The sequence below is a fragment of the Neomonachus schauinslandi genome, chromosome 2, assembly GCF_002201575.2.
Source record: "Neomonachus schauinslandi chromosome 2, ASM220157v2, whole genome shotgun sequence".
In the NCBI taxonomy this organism is placed as follows: Eukaryota; Metazoa; Chordata; class Mammalia; order Carnivora; family Phocidae; genus Neomonachus; species Neomonachus schauinslandi.
The window spans coordinates 46,903,011-46,924,095 of NC_058404.1; the positions used below are offsets into that span (position 1 = coordinate 46,903,011).

The following is a 21,085-nucleotide window of genomic DNA, read 5'->3' on the forward strand; positions in this document are numbered from 1 at the left end:
AAAACAGGAGTCCTCTGCCTCACCACTTCCCAGGGCAGCCATTCACAATTCATATTCAAGTTCAGCGTACTGACAGGCTTATTGTATATGGGATGATGGGAGGGCTTGTTGACTGTGGAGTGATCACAAAGAGGCTCCGGTGTCTCGGTGACGGTAGGTCTTTTCATCTGTGCTGCTCAGAAAGTTAAACTCTCTACGCTGGCGTAAAGTATGAGGTGTGGATGCAACTCCCCCCCCCCCGCCCCCCACCCCCAGCTAGCTACCGAATTTAGGGATGCCGTTTATTAAGTATAGTCCATATTTTCCGCCTTGGGATGATATTCCATCTTTATCATGTAGTAAATCGCCTACACAAGGCAAGTCTCTTGCCAGATGGCATATACTTTTGCATGGTCTGAATGAACGCTCTGTCTGTCCACGCACCAGGACCACACTGTTTTATGGTACGTTTTTACTACCTGGTAGTTACTCTTCATTGCTGTTCTTTTTTCAGAGTTTTCTGCCCTGTTCCTTTTTGTTTATTTTTCCATATGGACTTTGGAATCGTGAAATTAAAACATTGATATAGGGGGCGCCTGGGTGGCTCAGTTGGTTGAGTGACTGCCTTCGGCTCAGGTCATGATACTGGAGTCCCTGGATTGAGTCCCGCATCGGGCTCCCTGCTCGGCGAGGAGCCTGCTTCTCCCTCTAACCCTCCCCCCTCTCATGTACTTTCTCGCTCTCTCAAATAAATAAATAAATCTTTAAAAAAAAAATTGATATAGGGAGAATTTCCATGTTTATGGAGTAGCGTTTTCTTATCCAAAAACATAATAGGACTTTCCATTTGTTCAGGTCTGCTTTCGTGCCCTTCAAGGGTGTATTAAACTTTTTGTATAGAAGTCTTACATATTCCTCATTATGCCTTTTTTTTCAATTTAATTATGGTAAAATACACAGAACATAGCTTTTACTGTTTTAACCATTTTTAAGTGGACCGTTCAGTGGCCTTAAGTACATTCACGTTGTTGTGCCTGGATATCTTCTCATTTGGGGTTTTTTCTTGTTGGGGTCTTCTCTCTTCAGCATGGTTATCTATTCCTGGGAAATCCATCTCTAAATTATTTCTAAATTTGTTAATTTTTATGCCGCTGTTTAATTCTCTCATTATCCGTGATAGTCATTCAGTTGGCACGCTTTGTGAAGGGATGGATTACAAAGAATATGGTCTTTGTTTGCACACGGTCATGGTTTTACCCCTTCCTTCCCATTTTTATACTTCTAATTTTTTTCTTTTATCCTCTTGTCTGAATGATACCTTCAGTGACCAGCAGTTATGTCGGGCAGCACTCTGCCCCCTTCCTGACTATTCACAGGAATGCCTCACGTGGTTGCCCATTTGGTGTAACACTTGTTTTGAAGCTGGCATATGTCGTGGGGGGGGGGCAGTTTTTGTGTTTAATAAATAATCTAAATAATATGGCCGAATCAAAAACGTATACAAATATGTCCATGACTTTTATCGGCTGAATACTTTTTACATGGATCTCCTTTGGTTAATGAATTTAATTAATCAGTATGTTGTGTTAATCTCTTTTGTTCCTTTTGTTTGTTTTTCAGTGGTCTGATAAGCCCTGTGTACCCCATTTGCTTCAGAGGGACAGTTACTATGTCTATACCCAGCAAGAGCTTAAAGAGAAGCTGTATCAAGAAATCATATCATACTTTGACAAAGGCAAAGTGAGTATTGGGCTGTTTCCATATTAGGGAAAGGAAGAAATTGACTGCAGTGTTGCCGTGCAGTTCTTTTTTTTTTTTTTCTTAAAGATTTTATTTATTTATTTGACAGAGAGAGAGAGAGAGAGAGCACAAGTAGGCAGAGTGGCAGGCAGAGGGAGAGGGAGAAGCAGGCTCTCCACTGAGCAGGGAGCCGGACATGGGGCTCAATACCAGGACCCTGAGATCATGACCTGAGCTGAAGGCAGTCGCTTAACCGACTGAGCCACCCAGGCGCCCCTGCAGTGCAGTTCTGATGCTAACTCCCCACAGTTAGCACAGTTCCCTCAGGTTAGGGAAATAGTCCCCAGTAAGACAGCCCTCACTTCAGACACCAGCCACAGTTCAGGGGTCTCTGGGCCACCCACCCGTATCACCAACTGATTAAAAATTGGGGGAGGGCGTCCTATGAATCCCTCAGATTTGATAATATGCTGAAACAACTAACAAAACTTGGTAAAGTGCTGTGCTTACAATTACAGTTTTATCTTAAAGGACACAAATCAGGACCAGCCAACTGAAAAAACACATAGGGCAAGGTCTAGGAGCATACCAAATGCAGAGCCTCTGTGTCCTCTCCCCGTGGGTGGATTCAGGGCACATCACCCTCCCAGCAAATTGATATGTTCACCATTAAGAATTTACTGGAGCCTCTGTGTATAGTTTTTGTTGGGGTTTCATTTGAAGGCTTTGTTGGTTGAATCTTTGGCCGCCTGAGTGCACTTAGTCTCCAGCAACCCTCTCCTCCCTGGAGGTCCAGCTGATACCATGTTGCTCAAGGCCCTGATCTTCTAATCCCGTGGGCTGCAGTTCTGGCAAGGCCAGCCCCGTTCTGAGACTATCTAGAGGCCCACTGTGAGTCCCCTCATTAGTATAAACTCTGGTGTGGTCTGAGGGGCCCATCAGAAACAACACAGACACTCCCATCACTAGAGAAATTCCAGGGGTTTAGAAGCTCCCTCCCAGGAACTCAGGACAAAGACCAGATAAATCCTTTATTTTCAAACAGTGACTCATGACTTACTCTTTATTATTCCCATGTGTTTCTTTGAATTCTGGTACTTTTAGTGGGAAAGCAAATGAATAGATAAATTAGGCTAAAGAAGTCACTAAAGATCAGTTAGGTTGAGGACACTTAACCCAATGGAGAATATAATGGGCAGCCCAGGGCCCCACTCTCCATAACCATAATTTCACCTTTTAAATCTTCTGAGTGCCGGGAGCTAGTTAGTACCATCATTTTCAGTGCATTCTCTGGAGATTGTTGGCCAGCCCCAGCTGCACATCCCATGCCCAGGCCACTACTCGCCTAACACCGCAGGTAACCAGCAACCTAATTAATTGCCCCAGGGGCTCTCAAAAAGGTAAAATAAACATGTGAACTAGGCAGGAAGTTGTGGAGTCTGGTCATCTGGACAACGCGTGTCTAGCTAAAAGGCTTTTAAAATGGGGGGAAAAGGTGGAAGGGGGAGGGGGAAGAAGAAACAAGCCATGTGCTATCCAAACAAAACAGATCCTAGATTTGACTCACTTCAGGGGTCTGGAGAGTTCTTATGGACTGCCACTGGCAGCCACTCTTCCTGGTTTAGCAGTGGAACCTGTTGGTTAAATAAATAAGCCAAGACAGCCTTTGGAATGGGAAAGGATATTTGCAAATGACGTATCTGATAAAGGGTTGGTATCCAAAATCTATAAAGAACTTATCAAGCTCAACACCCAAAAAAAACAAATAACCCAGTTAAAGAAATGGGCAGAAGACATGAATGGACATTTTTCCAAAGAAGCCATCCAAATGGCTAACAGACACATGCAAAGATACTCAACATCACTCATCATCAAGGAAATACAAATTAAAACCACAATGAGGTACCACCTCACACCTGTCAGAATGGCTAAAATCAACAACACAGGAAACAGCAGATGTTGGCGAGGCTGTGGAGAAAGGGGAACCCTCTTACACTGTTGGTGGGAATGCAAGGTGGTACAGCCAGCCACTCTGGAAAACAGTATGGAGGTTCCTCAAAAGGTTAAAAATAGAGCTACCCCACGACCCAACAATTGCACTACTAGGTATTTACACAAAGGATACAAAAATGCTCATTTGAAGGGACACATGCGCCCTGATGTTTACAGCAGATTATCAACAATAGCCAGATTATGGAAAGAGCCTAAATGTCCAACAACTGATGAATGCATAAAGAAGGCGTGGAAGGGGGAGGGGGAAGAAGAAACATATACAATGGAATATTACTCCGCCATAAAGAAGAATGAAAGCTTGCCATTTGCAATGATATGGATGGAGCTAGAGTGTATTATGCTAAGCAAAATAAGTCAGAGAAAGACAAAGACATTCGCTCATATGTGGAATTTAAGAAACGAAACTGATGAACATAGGAAAAAAAAAAGAGGCAAACCATAAAACAGACTCTTAACTACAGAGAACAAACTGAGGGTTGCTGGAGGGAGGTGGGTGGGGGATGAGCTAGATGGGCGATGGGCATTAAGGAGGGCACTTGTGATGAGCACTGGGTGTTGTATGTAAGTGATGAATCACTCAATTCTACTCCTGAAACTAATATTACACTATATGTTAACTAACTGGAATTTAAATAAAAACTTGAAACAAAAAAAATTAATTAAAAAAATCAGGCAAATAATCATCATAATAAAATAGCTACAATCTATTTAGTGCTAGTTACTGTTTTGGCTTATTTCCAGACTTTTTTTCCTAATTTAATTGTCCCTAAAGCCCTATGAGGTAGATATTACATCTTTTTTACAGATGAAAAACTTGCTCAAAGTCTTTGGTCTCTGTGCCCCTTGACCCTCTCAAAAATCACTGAGGATCCCAAAGAGCTTTTTTTCACATGGATTATATCTACTGATACTAAGAGTATACTTAGAAATTAAAGCAGAGAATCTTAAAACATTTACTTACTTGTTCTCTGAACAAAATTTTTCTATTATATATAAATCATATTTATTAAAAATTACTATATTTTCCAAAAAATTAGTGATTCGAGTGGCATTGTTTGACATGTTCGCAAATCTCTTTAGCATCTGGGAGATAGTGGGATCCTCCTATCTGCTTCTGCATTCAGTCTCCCATGGTATTACACATTCTGTAGCCTGTGGGAAACCCCACTGTGTGAGAGCATGAGGACTGAGAAAGGCAAATAGTATCATTATTACTAAGAAGATAATTGTGACCTTACGGACCCTGTGTGAGGATCTTGGGGACTCCCAGAGACCAGGGACCACACTTTGAGAAGCTCTGTGCCAGGCTGTCTCCCTGTTTCTGATATAACTTAGTATTTGGTGAAATGAGGAGAGAGCTTGACTTCTTGGATACTGTTAACCGGCTTCCTGCTCCAGGCCCAGCTGATCTGGAACAGTTTCCATATGGCACATTTCAGAGCCTTTTTTCCAGGGATCCTGGCCCTGAAATTTCAGAGGGGGCAAATTTGGCAAATGATGATTTTAAAAGACTGAATTTTTAAATGTTTTACAACTACATGAACTGCGCATACATTCTTTCAGCAGCCAGACACAATGGAACATAGCACCTGGTTAATAAGAATCAAGTAGGAAATTACCAGGTGCTGTGTTATTAAAAGCATCTACCTAAGAGACATTTTGTGAAATATCAAAATGAACAGAGGGTTCAATCTGGGATGCTAGCCTCAGATACCAAAGGTGTGCAGGAGGCTGTAACTTACATGGTCATCAATGCTTTAAGGCGTTTTTCTTAAAATTCTCTTTGACTAAGTAGATAGTTTGGTCAGAAATAGAGAATCCGTGCTCGAAATTGGAGAAACAGTTTCCCAGATTCCACACAACAGAATGGTTAGCCTTTCTGCCATTTTCCCCTCGTTCCAAACAACCTAATTCAAAGCGCACGCACGCACATACACACACACAAACGCACACACACCCCAGAACCAGAACTAGGGCCCACACTAACTTTCTTTCCCCTCCAAAAAGACTTCAATGATCTCAAAACCCAGGCTTTAGAACTGGTTCCTCTCAGCTCTCGATGGTCTTAGTGCTTTGCCCTTTCAATGCAGTATTGCTTTGTTTGGGACACATGGTGTCCTTCATGTTCTCACAAACAGAATTATAAAACATGCCCCCTGGCAAAGCAGCAAGGTAGAGTAGCTTTATCATGTCAGAAGAAAAGGTTTAGTTGATCCAAGAGGTGACCAGGCATGGTGAGAATATCTGCAGAAACTCAACCCACCTGACTCCTTAGTTAACTGTCAGCATGGCTTTCCCAGACGGATCAGTGACTGCTTTGTTCTCCGCTTGTAACCCTACTTTTCTTTTTCCGAAGATGTGGGAGAAGGCCATCAAACTGAGCAAAGAGTTGGCTGAGACTTATGAGAGCAAAGTATTTGACTACGAGGGCCTCGGCAACCTGCTGGTGAGTCCGGGTCAGAATATGTCAAGTGTCCAACGGGGGTGCTAAGATTTGTGCTTGTGAAAATGTTTTTGTACATTTGAGGAAGTCAAGCTAAACGGTGTTCTTACCCGTGGCAAAGCAAACCTTGCTTGAAAGAAAAATGAAAAAAAGATGAGGTCCAAAAGCTGTTATCGTTATTCCTCCAGATTATCTTTGATAAAAGGCTCAGGATCCTTGCCTACAGACCCCTCTCCCTTCTCTGTGCATTCTGTTTCCCTAGAGTAGGGACCCTCTGTATTCCTGACCCATCTCCTCTTTACCCTCTCAGTTACTCTGCCTTCTGTGATGCCTTCTGTGAACACTGTCCATTTTTCAAATATTGTCTGACATCTTCTGTTCATCAAAATTACTTGTTCTGTGGTCCACATCCTCAGGGTCCTGCTGAATGGATGAACTGCTAATCTTTGAGCCTTGTTTTTTTTTTTTTCTTGTACACATTTTAGTAAGTTGTTAAATGCTTCTGCTGGATCTTGATTCTCAAATTTTGCCTCTCTCCTTCTCCCAAAATGTCACTGGGGTGCTGTACTTTCACAGTTCTATGAACTTGTGTGTTATGCCCGGCCATTGGCACAGGTCAACTATTTAAAAACAATATAGCAAAACAAAAATCACCCTCTGAATGCCCAGTGGTAGGCCAACACACATTACATTTGATCATTTTTAGTAGTGGAATCACAAAAGGTCAGGTCACCCGTTGTTACGTAATAATACAGTTGACCCTTGAACAGTGCAGGGTGGGGAGCTTAGGGGCGCCAACCCCCTCTTCCACAGTTGAAAATCCACATATAATTTTTGACTCCCCCAAAACTTAACTACTTACAGGCTATTGTTAGCTATTGTTGACTAGAAGTCTCACTGATAACATGAACAGTTGATCAACACATATTTTGTATATGTGTTATATACTGTGTTCTTATAGTAAAGTAAGCTGGAGAAAAATGTTAAGAAAATTGAAAGGAAGAGAAAATACTCCCAGTACTATACTGTATTTATCAAAAATAGCTGCGGGCGCCTGGGTGGCTCAGTTGGTTAAGCGACTGCCTTCGGCTCAGGTCATGATCCTGGAGTCCCGGGATCGAGTCCCACGTCAGGCTCCCTGCTCAGCGGGGGGTCTGCTTATCCCTCTGACCCTCTTCCCTCTCATGCTCTCTGTCTCCCATTCTCTCTCTCAGATAAATAAATAAAATCTTTAAAAAAAAATATAGCTGCATGTAAGTGGATTCATCCATTTTAAACACATGTTGTTCAAGGGTCAAATGTAGCTTCTTTGAGGGGGTAGTTGTCAAGATCACTTTGAAAAGAACTTGCCGGTGTGTTGTACCAGCCCCTGCTCATCACACACACAAAATCACTTCTTAATTTCATAAACTAAATGGAGCAGAAAACGTGCTAGAAACCTTCACCTAAATAAAGTAAGTAATACAGTCATGGGACCATTGTGAGAGGGGCCTGGGGACATGCCCCGAAGACCCCAGGTCTGGCTCCCTATTTTGCTTTCTTTAAGGCTTACTCTTAGCCCTGGCTGGGAAACCTGTTCCCATGGGAAGGATTAAAGCTCGGGCTGGGATCAGACACTGAAAAACAGAACATCACCACCACCTTCTGGGCACTTGTAGCTGAACCAAGGACGTTAGTCCAAATCACCGGCACAAACCAGAAAGTTCTTTATCGTCTTTTCTCATGTGCAACCACCCTCTGTGAACCTCAGAAAGGGCTTTTTAACCTTTTAAGGGTCCTGAACCCTCTTCAGGAAACTGGTGAGAGCTAAACATTGCCTCCCTTCACAGAGGAACACACACGCGTGCATCTTCCTGCAGGCAACTCCCGAGATTGCCAGACCCGCCAAGGCTCCTTCACGGACCCAGGTCCAAACCGTACGCTCCAAGAAAGGGATAACTTCTGGGGCCTACAGGGTATTTTCCAAAGGCTTTCCATTTGCCTGTTGGCCCATGGGAAACAACAAAGCAAATAGCCTGATCTTCCCCACCACTCAATGGTGCCCTTGTAACCTCCCTGTGGAATGTCTTATTTTGTTTTCCAGAAAAAAAGAGCCTCGTTTTATGAGAACATCATTAAAGCAATGAGGCCTCAGCCTGAATACTTTGCTGTTGGCTACTACGGACAGGGCTTTCCTTCTTTCCTTCGGGTAAGAAACCTCAGGGTGGTCCTCGGAGCCATTAAGCCATGCAGTCTGAAGGAGCGAAGGTCTTCATCTCTTTTCCAGATGGGCCTAGTGTGTGAACAGCTGGAGGCCCATGTTAGCGCTGTGGGAGGTCAGCGGTGAAGCGGGGGAGGGGAGACCACTTCCTGCGTGGCCAGCCACTTCACCGCACACCCCCGGCCTTGGGTATTCTGGCAGCTCCTTTGTAAAATGACTTTTCCCAGGTGTAATGAAAAAGGGTAAAACAGAACCATCGCCTCCGCTGCTCAGCTGCTACAGATCAGGCTGGGGAAAAGTGTGGATTGATGTATTCAGCTGTTTGTTTTATTTCCCGCCAGAGCCAGTTGGAAAGCAAATATCCCAAGGACAAGACTGCAAAAGTTTCACAAAAATAAAAATAAGTGTTGTAATCCTGAGAAGGACCATGTTTTCCTTCCTTCTCAAAATTTTCTATAACATGATACTGATTTTAAAATCTAAAAAACAAACAAATCTTATTTTTTCCCCACACAAAAAAAAGGAAGCCTCTTTAGAGCTGGCTGTGTTTAAACAAACGACCCATTTTCCTTCCCGGATTTAAGAAAAAGTGAGAAAGGAAGGACTTTACATTCCTCATAGTGCCCAGTGAGGAGGTAACCCATTCATTCAGTAACTATATACTGAGTGCCTGCCAGGAACACACGGGGCAGAATCGAATCAGATGTGGGCCTTACTGTCACGGAATTCACAGCCTCACAGGTGTAACGTTAATTAAATAATCACGCAAAAAAGAATGGAAATTGAAACTGACCAAGACGTGTATCACATGATTCTTTATTATTTATAATCGCCAAAGACTGGATACAACTCACATGTCCCTCAATTGGCGAAGGGGTAAACAAACTGTGGGATAGCCATACAACGGAACAGTACTCAGTAATAAACAGGAATAAACTCCTGATACACACAAGCGTGTGGCTGAGTCTTGGATGCATTGTACTAAGTAAAAGAACTGAGACCACGAAGTCTGCATACTCTATGATTTTATTTACACGGCATCTGGCCAAGCCAACACTTACGATAGGGGTAGAAAGCAGATGAGTTGTCTCGTCATTGAAGGGGAGGGTTGGGCTTCAGAGGCATGGAGAAATTTTGGATGGTGATGAAACTGTTCTGTATTTTGATTATGATCATGGTTATGTTTGTCAAAACTCACAGAATTTTACACTAAAGAGGGTAGATTTTACTACATGTAAATTATGCCTAAATTTTTTTTTTTTAAGAGTCAGGAAAGACTTCCCAGGGAATTTCTGCTTCGGCTGCAATTTAGAGGTGAGCTTGGAGTTTTGGAGATAAAGGTGGTAGGAGAAAAGCATTGCAGGCAGTGAAAGTGACAAGCAAGCGCATGGCAGTGCCCGGGAAGGGAGGGCATGGGGCGAGCAGGGAGTTGAGGCCCGAAGCATGGGGAGAACATGCAGGGCAGGGCCGTGGGGCTGCCCTGACTGTGTTGTCAGCACCCCAAGAGCAGGAGGGAACCGTGGTGGACTCTGTGTGTTGGCAAGGTCATCCATCATCTGGCTGGTACGGACAATGGTCGGATGTGTACAGATAAGCCACTTAGAGACTGTTGTAGATGTTGAGGGAAGGGATGGCCGGTCGTTCTAGGGAGGTAGCTTTAGAGAAAAATGGAAAGATTTTGAATAGTAAAGTAGCAGTATTTGATGATTGTTGTTGGGACACGTGGGTGAGGAAGGAGGGAGGTGGCAAGAATGATTTCTCAATTTCTGGCTGCATAACAGGAAGGGCTGTGGAGCCATCCACTAAGACAGCAATACTGGAAAATAGAGTCATGGTAGAGAGATTCAGTCCATTCATTGAATAACTACTTATTGAACTCTTACTCTGTGCCTTACTGTATTATAGGCATGGAGGCACAGTCCAAAACAACCCAAATCCTTGAAATTATGGAACTTATATTCTAGCTTGGAGACACACAAAAAGTAAACACACTTAGTATGTCTGATGGCCTAGAACAATGCCTCACCCCGTGTAGACCCTCCATATGTATCATGGAGAAAATGTCGGGGTGGGGGAAGAGAGGGCAGGTGATGGGGGTGGAGTTGTAATTTTAAATAGAGTGAATGGGAAGGATGTCAGTAAGAAAATGACATTTGAGCAAGGACCTGAAAGAAGTGAGGGAATAAGCCAGGTGGCCATCAAGAGATGAGATGGGGGGCCAGGCAGTGAGAACAGCGGGTTCAAAAGCCGTGAGGCTGGAGGAGTGTGAACAAGAGGGCAAGTAGAGAAGGGGGGGGCAGGTGGCTCGGGGTCCCGGATTGCAGGTGGCCTTTCAGATCTTTATTACGTTCTTTGTGAACGTCTGGTTGGGGCCATACTCAGTGTGAGGTAATGTGGAACATCCAACAGATGCGAGTCAACAGTCTGATACATGGACCCAGAACTCAAAGGAAAGTTCCAGACTGCGGATAAAGTTGTGGGTTATTCGAGTGTGGAGGAGATGGCGGGGGGAGAGAGAACGGAGCACCAGGAGAGGGTCTGGGAGGGCGCCCTGCAGTAGGTTCTAGACCGAGATCGGCGGTCAGTCTCGGTGCTCCAGTCCCAGTAAGGCAGGGGTGCCTGCCATGCATGTGTGTGTGTGAGACTGCTGTGTCACATGCATTTGGGGGCGTGAGCTGGAGACAGCACTGGTTCAGGGCAAAGTTTAGACCTTCAAGTTGAAAAAGGGGGGGGGGGGGTCTCCATCATCTGCTGAGTGACTATAGGATTTCGACCAAATCATGTAACCTCCACATTTTCTGACGTGTAAGTTAGAGAAATACTGCCCATGTCACAGGGTTGCTTCGGAATTAAGTAAATAGCATACAGGAGGGCTTTATAAACTGTAAAGTGGTTTGTGGATGTTAGCTGTTGCCAGAGAGTGCTGAAAAATATAAAAGCCTCTGCATGATGTAACCTCCATGCCCTTCTGTGGTATGGACCATTTCCCCAAACTCAGAATATCTAAAATCGTGTTGTCCTCTCCCCCCACCCCTGCCCCAGCCCCAGCCAGGCCTCCTCCTTCCCTGCTTCTGTCAGGGGCCCCACTGAGCCTCCTGCTCTGGGCCCAGCAAGCTCAGAATCCTTGGTGATTCTCCCCATCTTCTTTGCCCTTCACCAGATACCAGGGTCAGACACCAGATCCCATAGCTTCTCCTTCTCCCACTCAGTCCTACCTGGGGGTCCTGCAGTTAGATGCACACCCCACTGTCCACTGAGGTTGTCTATGCACTGCTTCCGTCATGTCGCTCCCTCCTTCTGGAACCTCCAGTGCATTCCCCAGGCCTTAGGAACTGGTGCCTGCCTTTCAGTGCTCTGGCTCGTCCAAGCTTATTTTCTTCTACTTCAGTTCCATACTTTCTGCCCTGTGGCCCTGTCCTTTCTTTCACTCCTCCTGCTGGTTGTCCTCCCCTTCTCTTCTCCTCTCCTTACCGTGTCCGTGCATCTGGGCCCAGTCAATGCCATGTTCTCCTCGAAGCCCCTCTTTCACTCTGCGCTACTGTGTGCTGACCTTGTGCTTGTCTGCTTCCGTTCACATTGTTGTCCGCATCCTACAATTAGTGCTGCCGAATACTCTGCTTCCTTACCTACCACAGTTTTGCCTGAATGATGGAATTGCATAAAGCATGGATTAGTCATGTAAATCTTTCCTAGCTTGGAAAAACTTCATCATCTATTCCAAAAGACCTGGCAGTTTTTCCTACCATCAGTGTTTCTCCTAGAAGGTATATTGCCTTCCTGTTACTTATATAAACTATCATACTTACTTGTTTTCTGTTTCTGCCCAGCAGAAGGTGAGTTTTGTGAGAGTAGGATCATCATTATATCCCTAGTGTCTTAGCATATCTCCTGTTTGTCCAATACCTATCTGCTAGATGAACAGGCAGGTGATTTTTAAAAATATTTTCCAGGACAATAGGGGCCCAAGGTTTAGTTAAAAAATGGATCAGGTATGGGCTGCCGATGCTAAGTACTCATCTGAGCGATCATCAGATGAGCAAGAACCTTTGAAACATGGCTACATTTGAACTTGCGTGGGCAACAGCAGTTATGAGTCAAATTACTGCTATGTCTGGAGCCTAGGAAATTTCTTTCTAAAAAAATCCAATTTTATTAATTTTATTAAACAGAAAAAGAATGTAGATTAGAAGGGAGAGAATAGGACTTAGTAGAGTTATATTCTGTGAGCCTTTGACATCGCACCCACAGTGGTTTTCAGGATTGCAGACGGACTGCTGTATACATTATTCCTGTTCTCTGTTAATGGAGATTTGTTGTGTGGACTCTCTTCATACTTTCCCGTTCTCTACGTCAGCGCCACTCCAAGTGCTGGTCTGCAGCTGGATCATGATAAGACAAAGGCTTGCAGGTGAAGCAAATTCACGCACTTCCTTCCTTTGTTGAGAATGTCTTGCTATGAAAATCAGCTAAATTCAACAGAGTGCCTGGTGACATCGTGGATCTACCTTAGGGCATAAGCTCATCTCCCTGTGGGTCAGTGCAGACCGTTTGCAGACCGGCGGTGGTCACGGGGCCGCACTCTGAGAAGCACTGCAGAGACAGCTTTGTGCCGTTGACTTATCTCCCCCAGTAAACCATGAGCTCTTGCCAGATATGATGGTTGCTGCGGGGCACGTAGTAGGTGTTTAGTGAGAACTTGCTGGTGGAATGCACTCCGGCCGGGGAAGACTGTGGCTTCCTCAGCACCAGGATCTCCAGTTGCCCCTTCACTCTTCATGTGTAATCACTCCCCTTGCTGTCTCTGACCTGCAGAACAAAATCTTCATCTACCGGGGGAAGGAGTACGAGAGGCGAGAAGACTTCAGCCTGAGGTTGCTGACCCAGTTCCCCAATGCCGAGAAGATGACCAGCACCACGCCCCCGGGAGAGGACATCAAGTCGTCCCCAAAGCAGTGTATCCTCACCTCGGGGAGACCTGGCCCGGCCCAGCCACAGAAGCTAAGGGTTCAGTCCCGTCTCTGCACGCGGATATGTCCTGCCCTCCGACCACTCATGTAACGGTTCTGACTCAGTTTCCCATTCTGTGTAAAAGCTTTGGGACCCTAACGTCCTTAGCACATGGTTATGAAGTAAAGGAGAGAGGAGATAAGGAAATCTTGAATATGAAAGGATATGTTTTATAGCCATATGGGGAGCTTGAGGAGGACATAGACTGGCTGTAGAGAATTCTGGATTCTGGATAAAGACGTATAGCTCTTCTTTTGTAACATGCAATGACTTAAAAAGAAAACAAGAACAAAATACTAAGAGCTCCGTAACAAAATTATTTTTAAGACTTGTTCATGTGTTTTGTGCTAAAATAAGGATGTTCTAAAATTGAACACTATTCAAAGAGAGGTAGATAAGCCAGAGCCGGTGTGACAGGGTAGATAAGAGAACGGGCTCTGGAGCCAAGGTGCCCGGGTTCGAGTCTCAGCTCTGTCACTTACTGTGTCCCTTTGAGAAGTTCCTTAATTTCTCTGTGCCTTGGTTTTCCCATCTATAAAATGGGGATGATGTTCATCCTTTCTCACGGAGTTCTTGTAAAGATTGACTAAATATCTGTCAAATGTTAGGAACACTGCCTGGTACATAGTAAAAATTCAATATATATTGGCCGTTATTATACATATAGGTTGGTAAGTAGGTTGTAAGTAGATGGTAAGAAAGATTGACAATAATAATAACAGACCAATAGACAGGCACACCTTTAAGAGAACAGCAACCTGTTAATACGTAGCAGATGCTTGGAAAAGAATGGTCTTCCAGGATAAATCCTTGTTTGGGTTATGTGGGTTCAGGAGACAACGGAGGTGCCTTCGTGGTGTGGGAATGACAAGAGGTCTTCAAGAACTGGATGTAGGATTTCTGTGGCTGTAACCTTTCCCAAATGGCTTCCTTCTTCCAGGCCTTGGTTTCTCATCCATGAGGTATGAATCTGTTTTCCCTAAATACCCAGTAGCACTTCTGGAAGGATCAAAATAAAAAGGAGGTCATTTCTGTGAAAATGCTCTGTCAACTAGACCAGGGTAAAGCACAGCCCAGTGGTCCTCAGATTTTGTTGTACATGAGACTCACCACAGAGAGATTCTAATTCAGCAGCTGTGAATTCTCATTGTGCGTCCTGATTAAGCGTCGTGTGGTTCTGGTTCCCCGGGGCTGCACATCACCCAGAGATGCTGGGAGTCACTGTTCTGTCCCGACCCAGGGCTTTCACCCCGACTTTAAATGCGGTCGATTTTGAAACAGTATATCTGTACTGGCGAGGACAAAAAAAGTCATTATTTAAATTATCAAGTCAGAGAGACAGGTCTCCCCCTGAGCTGGATTAAAAGCCTGACTTCATCATGTACCAGTTATGCGCTCTGGGTTTTCTCAGAGCCTCAGATTCCTCATCTATAGAAGGAGATTCATAACATCTGCCTGTTGGTTGTTGTGTTTATTATTGGTGGGAACATATTGAGAACCTCGTTCAGTGCCCAGCTATGGCCGTCCGTCAACAAGTGATAGCCACAGATACCAGACGTTCCTCCTGCGCAGGCTCTGGAGTCTGGCTGTTTCAGAGGCATGCGTGTCCAAAAGAAATGATTTAAAACTGATTCAAATCCCTCTTCACCTGATAGTTCATTGATGCCTATTTTCCTATGGCAGGGTTGCTTGCCAGGTGTCTGACCAAAATGTCCTAGGATTATTACTTAATAAGGCGTTTGGGTAATACCTCAGGGAACCCTGTTTTGAATGCAGTCCTGGCAGTCAGGAAAAAGGAGTACGTCAGGCAGGTACCATTTCCATCTGCAAAGCAGGAGGAATAGGCGGGGCTTTCTGCCTGGGACAGCTTCACAGCCCAGCCCCTTGTCCTTCCTTAACGAGCTCCTCAGACATGCAGTGTTTCACCGTAAAGCCGGTGATGAGCCTGCCGCCCAGCTACAAGGACAAACCAGTTCCAGAGCAGATCTTAAAGTAAGTGGGGGTTTTTTGCTTCTTTTAAAAAACATTTTCTAACACATTTTAACTAGAAGTACATCAAAACCCAAGCTTTGGGGCGCTTGGGTGGCTCAGTCGGTGAAGCGTCCGACTCTTGATTTTGGCTCAGGTCATGATCTCAGGGTCATGAGATCGAGCCCCACGAGTGGAGTCTGCCTGATCTCTCTCTCCCTCTGCCCCTCCCCCCACTTATGCTCTCACATGCGCGCGCGCACACTCTCTCTCTCTCTGAATGAATGGATAGGTAGATCGATAGATAAATAAAATCTTTAAAACCAAAGTCTTAAACTCATTTGGAAGACCTGCTGTCTTACTCCTCTGGGGCTGCTATAACAGGATCCCACAGACTCGGTGGCTTATAAACAACACATTTATTTCTCATAGTTCTGGAGGCTGGGAAAGTCCAAGGTCAGGCGCCAGCAGATTTGGTGTCTGGTGAGGACCTGCCTCCTGATTCACAGACACTGACTTCTCTCTGTGTCCTCACATGGCAGAAAGGGTGATGGAGTGCTCTGGGGTCTCTTTTATAAGGGCACTCATCCCATTCATGGGGGCTCCACCCTCATGACCTATGCACCTGCCACAGACTACTTAATCCCATCACAGCGGGGGGCAGGATTTCCACACATGAATTCTGGCATTCAGACCACAGCAACTCTTTATTGTATTTTCAGTATAAAATAAGAGCTTGGTAATTCAAAAGGGATTTGGGGGCCTTGGGGGTATTTTTAGACAGAGGGAAATCAGGAATTTCACTGTTAGGTTTCAGATCTCCTGGATCCTATTTCCACTCAGAAGCACTCACTGAGGAGTGGCTGACCTCACCTTGCCTGGTGGGGTCCCCAGTGATTGAAAGCCTCATTCTTTTTTCCTGAGAAGCTAAAATGCTAGTAGGATTGATAGGATTGTGATAAAAATACACAAATGAAATCACAAACATGGATATAAATACATATACCTTTTTAAATGGTGAGCTGTGGAATGGATTCATAAATAAGATAAAGATGTGCAATAAAATCAGATCGTGCACCTCCTCCAGCTTTCATTGTGGAGACTGTTTTGAGGTCGCTTAGTGGATAAGACTCGGTCTTTGTAAGATGTGGCCCAGGTTTTATTGAAGTCTGATCAAGGACTGCTTGTTCTAAGAGCGAAGCTACAGCATTGTGGCCATGTCTTTCTCCAGCTACTATAGAGCCAATGAAGTGCAGCAGTTCAGATATTCCAGGCCATTCTGGAAAGGAGAGAAGGATCCAGACAATGAATTTGCTGTGAGTCCACCCCCTTTGCCCTCTAAAACAAGGTAAAGTAGGCTTTCCACCTAACCAAAGCAGATCGCAGAAACGATGGCAGCCGTGGGGACAGAGGACAGAGGTGCTGTGCGCTTACTACCTAGACAGCAAGCCCATCTCAGTGGAGAACTCTAGACCGGACCCCACCCCAAGACTGGGCTCTGCTGTTGAGCTCCAGTGTTGATGCTGGTATGACCTGAGCAAGTCCCACCTCTCTGGACCTCACATGTCCCCTCTAGAACATGAGAGGGCCCAAGCAGATGATCCCTTGCAGTTTTAAACATCCAGAATCCTCAAAATGTGGCCCGTTCACCAAGGAAGCACTTGGGAATAGACCCTCCCTGACCTCAACCAGGGAGCATTGCCATTTTGCCGGGGAACTGACATTTCCAATTTTCCTTCCTTCCACCAGACCATGTGGATCGAAAGGACCACGTATACAACCGCGTACACCTTTCCTGGGATTCTCAAGTGGTTTGAAGTCAAACAAATTTCAATGGTGAGTCATTTGAAATTGGAACTCAGAAAATTCTTTGTGTCTCCAGATATAATAAGAGCCTTTGTTAAGCCCTCCTCCAGTTCTCACTAGCTTGGCCAGCCTCCTCTGGCCAACTTTGTTTTCCGAGAGAGAAATAAAAGGCGTGCTTGTCTAATAGAACTCCTTTGTACAACTGATGTTACAACACCAACCCTAAAGGTTACTCACAGTGAATGACTCTTTTATGAGTAAATGAGTCTCGTCTCCTCATGATCCTGCCAGTGCACCAAACCGTTTTCGGAATGTCTCCTTTGAGTTTGCTGTCAATCACATTCTCTCCCAGAACATTTCCTCTTCTTTCATTCGTGGCTAATCACATCACCAGCCGTCCTAGACCCTTCCTTCTCTATCCCTCCCCAAAGCTGCCCCTTTTACCTTTTTCATATTTATTGAATCTGTTTATTTCCAGCTCTCCTACTACTGTACCCTGTTTTAGTCCCTCATTCATCTCTGGTGGACGCCACGGAAAAAGCCCCCTCATTGGCCTCCTGCCTTGGCCTTCACAGGCCTGTTTTCCTCACGGCCTCCGAGCGTGAGTGCCACAGTGGAAAGCTGACCGTATCCTCCTCATGCTTAAAACCTTGCCGTGGCTCCCCAGTGCCTAGAGCATAAAGCCGCTGTTCCTTAGCACACACAAGCCGAGTCCTTGTGACTCAGCTCTGCCACCTCGTTTCCTGTGGAATCTTCTGGAACTAAACTGCTCATTCCATGTTATTTCAACCCTCCATGACAGTGGGCCATTTTCTTTGCCCGAAATGCTACTTCGCAACCTAACTACCTCCCATCCAGGCTTCGCCTGGAAGTCATCTCTGAAGCTCCTAAGTGGGGTTAGATGCCCTTTCCCTGTGCCCCGCCACAACCTGGGCTTATTTCTAGCAAGTTACTCCCGTGCTTACATGGCTTGAGACCCCACTACATTTTATAAACCATAGGCTCCTCCCAGCCACGAATTCTGTCTTAGTCACTTTTATAACTGTGGAACATAGCACAGTACTTGGCATGCAATACATCTTCAAGAAATACATCTTGAACAGATCTGAACTGAAATCTGATGTGTTCCATACCAGTGGTAGTAAATTATTATTTTTCAAGTATGAATACGATTTTTGGACAGAGACTTTTGGCATCGAGGCTGCAGTAGGCGGTCATGCTGGCTGGCAATGGGTAAAACGAAGAAGGCGATCTTTCTTGAAACCTGGCTTTGAAGATGTTTCCACAGGAGTTGCTCTTCTGAATGTATATTAAATCTTATTTCGTTTTCATCCAAAATTCAGCTTGAATATTCTAATACATCCTCTTATTTCTGACTTCTTTTAACCACAGAACCCATGCTAAGGTGACTTACGTATGGTCTGAATGTATGGCATCCAAAATCATTTCCCTTTTCTCATGGAAGAAGCATCAAGCCTCTTGCCAGGGAACATTCTGGGTGCTGCAGAAGTATCTGGGATCAGATAACCCATTACTCTGTTGTCATTGAGCTTCTCAAAAATCTCTGAGGGAGCTCTGCCTAAAAATCAATCATTGTTACAGCTCCAATTTTTTTTTTTTTCAAAATTTCTGTAGATACTTTGCACCAAGAAATAATCACCGCAATAGCTCTAATTTTTAGGTCACCCTTGGACTTCCTAAGGAGATTTTAAGTCGCTTATTTTGCAACTTAGCAAAAGCATTTCCAATAAGTGTGGTATCCAAATAAATATAACCTTGACAAGCAAAACTTGACTCTTCTATAGCTTGGTGAGAATGTTATACCTTTTAAAAGGGAACGCTTTGGATTTTTTGTTCCGTCTTTGCTGTGAGCTCACAAAATGCCCTTCCTCTCCCTGGTCCTCTGTCACAGGAGGAAATCAGTCCCCTGGAGAATGCCATAGAAACCATGGAACTCACCAATGAGAAGATCAGCAACTGTGTCCAGCAGCATGCCTGGGACCGAGCCCTCTCTGTGCACCCTCTCTCCATGCTGCTCAGTGGCATCGTGGACCCGGCTGTCATGGGGGGCTACTCCAACTATGAAAAGGTGAATCCCGTGTGTCTCCATGCCTCTCTCCGTGGCACCGTGCCCCCAGTGAATTCGTTGCTTACAGCTCGCCTGAGAGATTTTTCACTCTGCCTTCTTCACTTCTTTTACAAGTGAAATTAATGAAAAGCGTGTCCTTGACCTCACACCTCCTAGAGACCCTCAGCAACCCCGCCAGGGTTAGGCCATGGCCTGGTAAGGAGTCACTGAAAGATCAATCTAATATACCACGTCTGGTTGATCTACCTGCTGTTCCCTCTCCCACTCCCCCTCTCCCCTGTGGGAGACGCAGAACTCAGGATGCTCTGGAAGTGAAGAAGCATCTGTGGGAGAGGCAGAGCTGTGCTCTAGTTAAAATGAGCTTCTAGAAACACCCACCCCGACTTGGTGTGCCGTAGGTTGTTTGGACAAACACCCGCTGGCCCTGGCTACACAGTTACATTAGTTCAACTAAGTGTCATCTCTTTTATTCTGGAGAAACAAGAAAAGAGTACTCACCAGATGTGAATCCACTGCATAGGGTTTGGATGTAGCACCATTTAAAATGGAGGTAATGGGGGCGCCTGGGTGGCTCAGTCCGTGAAGCGTCTGCCTTCGGCTCAGGCCGTGATCCCGGGGTCCCAGAATTGAGTCCTGCATCGGGCTACCTGCTCAGCGGGGAGTCAGCTTTTCCCTCTCCCTCTCCCTCTGTGCTCTCCCTCCCTCTCTCTCTCTCTCAAATAAATAAATAAAATCTTAAAAAAAAAAAATAAAATGGAAGTAATGTATTCAAGTAGGTAATTCGTAATGTAATTAATCAAGACAGGATTTTTAATTGTTCAGCTGTGTTCAGTGACTAGGTAATTTTGGAGTCCTCTTCCTGAATCCAAATAAACATTTGGCCACCGCCCTGTGGAGTAGCCTGGAGAATGAGCGGGAAGTGAAGGAGGAAGACGGGAAGGGCGAGTGGACAGGCGATGGGCTGATTCTCTTATTTCCATTTGTACACCAAGTCCTGAGAAGACCAGGGACATTAGAATCAGCCATGCCTGTGACCCAATCCCGGCTTCCCATTGGCCACTTCCCATTGGCCACATTTACTTTATTAATTAAAGTAAATTAATATTTACTTTAAAAAAATTAAAAGTATCTCGCCCTTGGGTGAGATAATTCACCTCTCTGAGCCCCGAGCTTCGTACCTGAAAAAAGTGAGGAAGATACCTAACGCACAGGAGTGGCTCATAGCTAAGGAAGGCATCTTGTGTGTAGGGAACATCACAGAACACTTGCCATATAGTTGAGGCTTGCTGAGGGTCGGTTTTCTTCCTCCCTCCCGTCGCTTGGAGCCAAATGTGATCGGAATGTCCTTCGTGGGTGGGGCGGCCAGTACTCTGTGACTGATGCTGTGACCATCTTTCCCATCAACTTTTGCGCCTTCTTCAGGCTTATGACCCTTAGCAGCCGGGAAGGAGTCCGCACCGGAGGTCACTTCTAGTGTGCCCATGCCAGGTGTCGGTAGTAATCTCTGGCATCGTCACAAAATTCAAGGCAAAACTAGGGTCCAGAATATAATACTTTTTTGTACTGTAGTGATTTTGGTGTGTGTTTTTTCGTATAAGCTAAGCTATCTAGTACTAACTTTTATGTGTTTTTCCAAGTGTTTTTTGGGTTTTTTTTTTTACAGAATGCCCCTGAACTCAAATTCATACATGCCAGTATCTGTGAATAGTATGTAATTTCATGAAGGTCTTTCCAATGTCATTGTCTTCTCATTGAAATTTTTTTTTTTAAGATTTTTATTTATTTATTTGACAGAGAGAGAGATAGCGAGAGCAGGAACACAAGCAGGGGGAGTGGGAGA

General features: G+C 44.9%; 1 protein-coding gene across 1 annotated transcript in view; it reads left to right on the forward strand.

Moving 5' to 3' along the window:
- The window catches only part of DOCK5 (dedicator of cytokinesis 5), a 113,505-nt gene that overhangs the window by 76,619 nt on the left and 15,801 nt on the right, over positions 1-21,085 (forward strand). The window contains exons 32-39 of the mRNA XM_044912561.1: positions 1,600-1,719; positions 6,089-6,188; positions 8,269-8,363; positions 13,188-13,329; positions 15,293-15,374; positions 16,582-16,666; positions 17,100-17,186; positions 19,069-19,245. Of these exons, the coding sequence (XP_044768496.1) occupies positions 1,600-1,719; positions 6,089-6,188; positions 8,269-8,363; positions 13,188-13,329; positions 15,293-15,374; positions 16,582-16,666; positions 17,100-17,186; positions 19,069-19,245 (888 nt within the window). The remainder of the gene's footprint in view (positions 1-1,599; positions 1,720-6,088; positions 6,189-8,268; positions 8,364-13,187; positions 13,330-15,292; positions 15,375-16,581; positions 16,667-17,099; positions 17,187-19,068; positions 19,246-21,085) is intronic.